The 6,580-nt window shown below is 47.8% G+C and overlaps 1 protein-coding gene across 2 annotated transcripts; it reads right to left on the bottom strand.

Moving 5' to 3' along the window:
• Positions 1–25: 25 nt before the first annotated feature.
• Positions 26–6,195, bottom strand: LOC147157313 (putative acidic leucine-rich nuclear phosphoprotein 32 family member C). Of its 2 annotated transcripts, none has more exons than XM_086062454.1 (7): positions 5,988–6,195; positions 4,301–4,450; positions 4,056–4,178; positions 3,463–3,625; positions 3,303–3,394; positions 2,203–2,257; positions 26–2,122 (listed from the first exon to the last, which is right to left on the bottom strand). In XM_086062454.1, exons 1-7 carry the CDS (start codon positions 6,039–6,041, stop codon positions 2,037–2,039), a joined length of 723 nt encoding a protein of 240 aa, XP_085918580.1. In that variant the 5' UTR covers positions 6,042–6,195; the 3' UTR covers positions 26–2,036. The 2 variants fall into 2 exon arrangements, with proteins under 2 accessions (XP_085918580.1, XP_085918579.1); XM_086062453.1 differs by having other exon boundaries at positions 3,264–3,394; positions 5,988–6,194.
• Positions 6,196–6,580: the final 385 nt, after the last annotated feature.

Raw genomic sequence — 6,580 nt, 5'->3', positions numbered from 1 at the left:
GAACACAGTAAAGCCACATCAAAACTCCACTAAAAGACTTTATTTCCATTTTCTATCAGACCTGAAGAGCATAAAAATGTATGTACACAAATATTTTTTTAAATAAATGTTTAAAGCGGCAAACACACACAAACTCTCACACACACACACACACACATTTATTTTGATGTCAGTGACAGAAACAGCCGTTGAGCTTCCGCCGCTTCCCGACAAATCAAGAACTAAATTACTCCAGCGACCACAATAAAGCAACCATATCTTTGTAGAAATCTATAAATATTGCTTCTTGTTAATTATTTTAAAAATGTTGTCTTCCCTTATCCCACAATGCTCTACAGCGACTGGACTCAACTTTATTGGAATACTTCACATCACTTGACTGAAAAGAAAGAAAGAAAAATCCAAAAAAGTCACTGAGTGTGTAAAAAGCTACAATAAAACACACGCACACACACACACAAACAAACGAGGAAGAATAATAAGTATAAGAGGAGGCGGAGCATATGGTGGTCTGCATATTCCTAAAAAGTGGGCGGGGCAGGAAAGTCATGTGATCATTGGGCAAAGACGGAGGAGGAAGATCCTGATCCACAAACACAAGGAGTCCTGAAGGGGGCGCTCCAAGTGCGCCTACTTTGGTTTGTGTTGAAAAAATAAATACAATTAAAGTCCTCCAACATCAGATGACTTTTTGTGCTCAAAAAGTCTTCCTGTTTTTTTATGTGTCCTTTAAAAATTGGCAATGTCATCACGAATGAACAACAGCAAGGATCGATGAAGAGTCCTGATTGGTTGGATGACTAAGTCCAAAAGGATCCCAAAGTCAATGTGGCCGCCATCTTGCGTGTGGCGGCCTCTCGTGGAGTTTAGCTGCGTTGCGGACAAACGGGAAGGAGGGTTGCAAAATGAGGCCAAGTTGCAATGATGAAAACTTTACATGGGAATTAACACCATTCACTACAAACATATCTTTAAAAAATAAAAATACACAATTGAGGGTTTGCTCCCAAAAGGGAACTTCATATTTGCGGCGTGGCATTCGTAAGTCACTGATTCAGCAATTTTGTATTTTTATCCATTATTTGCTTAAAAGCGGACTTATTTGTTGTTTTCATGATTCGAACCCTGTGGCATCTTGGGCCTTTGAATTCAGTTGAGGCGCTTCATGTACTGTTTGCCAGTCTTGTAGAAAAGTGAAGCTTTTTTTGTCAACATTTTGTGGAAATATGAATTAGATCAAAATTACATCATCAACAATCTGATTATGTTCTTGAAAATATTCCATCAATTTTCAGGGCTAGCCAAAATGTTATAATTTTCCATGAAAATTTGAAAATGTGCATACATTTTGTAAAATTGCATTTTTGTTGACATGAAATTATAAGAATTTCTCTGCAAATTTTGTAAAAATGAAAAACCTTGTGGGTAAAACATTTGATAGAAATTAGGTCATCTGAACAGTTCATTCATTGTTTTGGTCATTTTCCATGAACATTCTTGGGTCCCATTTTGTAGAAACAACTATAAATGACACAATTAGTAATAGTGAAAAAGTGGGCCCCGCATATTGGTGGTTCATCAATTGCTTGTCAAAGTGTGTGTTTTTTTGCTCGAGTCTTTCAGCGATGATCAAAAATCTACCGTTAATTGACGGCCATCCTAAAAAGGCTTGCAATTGCCTATAAATGCCACAAGATGGCTCCAAAGTAAAAGCACAACTGCTTTGGCCTGAGCAGCCACAAAAACAGACCGCTTCTCTCGTAAAATTTGGTGAATTTGACAAGATGTTCACGATACCTTACGAGTGCTTTTAGATTTTTAAGATTGGCCGCTGGTTAAGTTATTTAAAAAATTAAACCTATGAATCAACTCAATTCCCATGAAAAGTTTCCTATTTGGATTATTTCCCCACGGAAATATCCCCCCAAAACCATTGCAACCCTATTTGACGGAGGTGGGCGGGGCTAGAGGGGACGACGTCTAGCGTAGGACGGGACACGCAGGCACGCACGCACGCACACGCGACGACAGCACGGCTAGTCGTCATCGTCATCTTCGTCGTCCTCGCCTTCGTCCTCCACGTCTCTCTTCCTCTTCTGTCCCTGAGCGTCCGCTCGCTCGTCTGCGCGACGACAGGCAACGTGATTGCTTTGCAAGGTTATTGATCGATTGGCTTGCTAAAGGCCCGTACGCGGCACTCACCTTCCTCTTCCTCCTCTTCACCATAGTCATCCTCGTCGTCATCGTCTTCCTCCTCCTGAGCACAAGCGCGCAAAAGTTAAGGCACGCAGACGCACAATTGACCACAAACAGCGTCTACGTCAGCGTGACCACGACGACCACCAGAGCTCATTTCAGTTACCAGCTTAGCAATTAAGTGGGGATGGGCGAGTCCGCATACCAAATTTCTTATTGGTCTTAAAAAGACAAAAAAATAAATACATAAAAATCATCTGATGTAGTAAGTCCTCCTCGCCAGAAGTTGGCGCTACAATGCGACGGTATGACTGCAATTCATCATTACTTTCACGAGCTATACGTTTATGATTAATTGATAGACAACAAATACTTTGACATTTTTGCGTGACTGCAATTCATCATTACTTTCACGAGCTATACGTTTATGATTAATTGATAGACAACAAATACTTTGACATTTTTGCGATCAATGCATTTTTTTTTTACAAGGAACACTGAGCTGCTCGACGAATTTGAAATTGCTACTTTGACGATGGACACTTTTTTCCCCATTCAGTACTTTTGATGTGCTGTAGTTGAGCTGAGGGGTCAAAGGTCTGAGGCGGCAGAGAAGACTTCCTGATTGGTGCAGAGGCCCCAGGGGGCAGGCCTTACTCAAAAGTCATACTAAGGCTGCGGTCAGATTCATTTACTCGTTCCCAAGCAGAGGTGGCAAATCCCGGCCCAGAAAGTAAAAACCCTGCCACCGTTTGGCCCCCGATGCGAGCTAGCTCCCTAAAAAGGTAAACGAGCACCATGGGAGCTGCTTGCGAGCGGCAGGGTTTTTATTTTTGAAGATTCAGATTTTTACGTCAGGGACCTCGAAAGTTCAATTCAAGTCCACTAAAAGAAGTAAAGTCATTTGTGGGTAGAGAATGAGTGAGCAATTGCATTTCACGTATGGTTCATGCTACGGATAGGCTAGCGAAGGAGCAGCCTGCGAGTCGCCTTCTCTGCCGCCTGAGCACAGGTGCATGCTGGGGGGTGTCCGAGCGGGGCACGAGCCCGACGCCAGCGTTGCCCACCTGATGCGTGGCCCTCTTCCCACGAACGCTCAGCCCCACCTCTCCTCCCTCCGAGCCATCTTCCTCGTCGTCCTCGTCGTCCTCGTCGTCGTAGTCGCCCGTCGGCCCCGCCCCATCCTCGCCGTCCTCGTCTGCGGCGCAAACAAGCGGCTTTGAGTTCCCGAGCCAGCCCGCGTCGACGCCGCGCCCCGTCGCTCACCTTCTTCATCGGCCTCCGAGTCGGGTGCCTCGTTCTCCTCCTGGTCGAAGCCGTCCAGGTAAGTGACCTGAGGCAGGAGCTCGAACACGCTGTCGCGGTAATCCTCCAGCGACGTGATCTCGCAGTTCAGCAGGTCCAGACTCTGAAGGCTCTTCAGGTTTTGCTGCAAAGTTGACAGCAAAGGTGAGGCAAGTCCCACTTTCTTCAGTGTAGTACCACCTTGTGCCACAACATGCTGGGCAGCACTGAGCTCGACTGTTAAGAGTTGCATTTTTCGGCTTATTTGTGACTTGAATTTGAACGGCTAACTGGACTTCAATGCTAATTTATGTTAGCCCAACAATGGTGTTTGACATTGTATGTTAGCATTAAGATGATTTTATTTTTTTTAAGTGATATGAGAAGGCAGCAATTTGTTTGGTTAGTTTTACAATTAAAACACACAAACAGTATCTTACCATCTGTTGTCTCTTTTTGGACTTGAGTTTAAAATGTTGCAATAATGAATAAACTTGCATAAAAGGAGCATAATTGTCCGCTCAGGTTGAGGTTACTAAAATGACAATAATGAAATGTTACGTGCGTGTACTGACCAGCGCCTCCACATTGCTCAGCTCCTTAATCTTGTTGCTGCTCAGGTTGAGGTAGATCAGGTTGGGACATTTTTCTGACAACGTCTCGAAAGAACCCGACAGGTTGTTTTCACTCAGCTCCAGCTGGGAGAGAGAGAGAGAGAGAGAACATTCCAGAGAACATCGAAAAGTGCAATCAAAAACTCCGGCCCATTCCATAACACGAGGACGCGACGTGGACGCCAGTCATGTGACGCGTGCGTCACCTTGCGTAGTTTGGGCAGCGAGGGCAGCTTGGCCAGCGAATTCAGGCCGACGTTGATCATACTGAGGACCTCCAGCTCGACGAACTTATCTGAGAGACCTTCTACTTCGCCACTCACGGAGTGGCTGTTGTCCACCACCATCTCGGCCACCTGAAAAGCAAACGGCGTGCTTCAATGCCTGGTCAAATTTCTTTGCAACATACAGACATGTTTCAGTTCATTTCATGAGCTGCTCCTTCTGGTGTGCGCATCTTGACCACCGGAGGGCAGTATGATACCTACTAAGACTGTATGAATGTGAGCGTTAATTATCAAAATGGTTATTGATTCATTTCATACTCGATTGTTGAGTTTCTTATATATACACACACACAAATTCACAAACACCCACAATGGACACGTATTTATTTGTCATGAATGAATTGGCTTGTCATTTGTAGTTGACATCCTTGTTACTGTATGCGTGTGCACGAGTGTTCCAGGCCCGTACACATGAATGGCAACCCGCATGGACGTGTGCAGTGCGCGCGCACGCCGCCGGTGACTTCCCCCAACAACATGGACGTGTGTGCGTGCGTACGTACGTGCACGCGCCAGGCCAGTATGGGACTTATATAACCGCGCCGAACGTGCACGCGCACCCTACAAAATGTCTACCCCATTAAAGAGGACGACGCCACGCGGAGGTCGCCGACCGAACCGAACCAGTGGGCCGAGTTAAGCAAACGTTCGGCCGCTCACGACTCGCTCGCAAAGCTCGGCGACGCCACCGAGAGACTAGCGGGTCAAGCTAACGTGCTCGCGACACTTTGTCGGTCGGAAGTGGAGCGCGTTAATCCGCCATAGACGAGTAACGTCCCTCCATTTTGAGTCGCTACCGTCGTCACGTTAGCCGCCCGAGGGGGGAGCACAGGATAGTCCTCGTTACAGTATTCGTGACTCGGTCGTTGCGTTACAAGGAAACTACGGTCCTGTGGCTCGTCGCAGTCTATTTTTTCTCCCCTTTTTCTGGTCGCGTGTCAAATAAAGCCACATTTTTGTGCTCGGGTGGCGTCACCCGCCAGAGTTTCAAAATGTCGGTAAAAGGGGGCTCGCCTTTCGCGCCTAAATGGCCACGCACGTCCCTAAAGGTCATCAAATGTACACCGGGCTTGACTTTTTCAGCTCCGACGACGACCAGCACACTCAAAATGGTCGCGTCTAACTTAAAAATGTCGTCGTGGTGCTTGACGCGCAGTGTTTTCCACGACGGAAGCCCGCGCTTCAAAAAGCCACCTAATGTTGATCCTGCTCGTTTCTTGTCACCATTCTTCTGCTTTTTTATGGAGACAGAAAAAAAACCACGCCGCTACTAGCAGAGCGTGGTTAAGAGTTGTTGGTTAAAGCACCATCTTGTCGGCGTTGAGACTAAAAACGAGCGAGGGGCTTGGTGGTGGTGGAGGAGGAGGGGTGAGCGGACGGACCGAGGGAGCCGAGCCGCCGACGCGAACGCCGACCCGGGCTCCCGCTCCACCATCGCCGCCGTTGGAGCTGACCGCTCGCGAGGGCAAGTGTGTGAAAGCAAAGTTGGCGGGCGGACTGCGGACTCCCCGGAGCACAGCGGAGCTGGCAGCGCAGCTCGTTCGATCCGCTGCCGACCCCCTCGCCTCGCACATCCTCCCCAAGTGGCTCAATGGTGCCCACCCACCTCTGCCGGGTTTCGGTTCCGCAGCTCCAAAGTGATCCTCTTCTTCATGTCCATCGTGAAATATTTCGTCGGTGACGAAGGAGCAGTCAGGCGGCAAAGTGAGAAGAAAGTCCCCGGGACAAGAGCGTCGCTTGCTCGTCTCTGATGGCCACAGTTTGCTTACTGATCCTCCATGATACCTCGCGTCCTGCCCCCTCCGTCGTGGACCAGCCCCCCGCCACACGTGATTGGCTACGCGCCTCAGCCGCGACGCCCATTGGACATCGGACGTGTTAGTCGAGCCTGATCTGCCTTAATCCAAAGAGCGGGGAGGCCTCGTCCCAAACGGACTGGTTGCGTAGACCTCGTGGAGACGCTTGTTGTTTGCTAATCAAATAGTCGTTCTCGGTAGCGTATAACGGCCGAACTGGAGCCGCCATGAAAGGGAAATGTTTTAATACTCGAGGGCATGCCGAGAAAGCCACACCAACGTCAATACATTCGATAGAAAAAGTCACAAATACTAAGTGGGCGGGACTAAAATGGCGCTCGCTCGGCCTTGTTCTCTGACTGGCTGAATGAGCCATCAGTCTACACTTCCTGGTCGAGTGAAG

This window comes from Leptonotus elevatus, chromosome 19 (assembly GCF_054856555.1).
Source record: "Leptonotus elevatus isolate MCC_2025b chromosome 19, RoL_Lele_1.0, whole genome shotgun sequence".
Classification (NCBI taxonomy): Eukaryota; Metazoa; Chordata; class Actinopteri; order Syngnathiformes; family Syngnathidae; genus Leptonotus; species Leptonotus elevatus.
The sequence above is the reverse complement of the archived record's forward strand: the minus strand, read 5'-3'. Positions and strand labels throughout refer to the sequence as shown.

Coding starts and splice junctions, on each gene's coding strand:
- LOC147157313 (XM_086062453.1), bottom strand. CDS start 6,041: ATGGACATGAAGAAGAGGATCACTTTGGAGCTGCGGAACCGAAACCCG. Junction 4,179..4,300: donor CGCTGCCCAAACTACGCAAG/GTGACGCACGCG, acceptor TCTCTCTCCCAG/CTGGAGCTGAGTGAAAACAA. Junction 2,123..2,202: donor TGAAGAGGAGGAAGAGGAAG/GTGAGTGCCGCG, acceptor GTCGTCGCGCAG/ACGAGCGAGCGGACGCTCAG.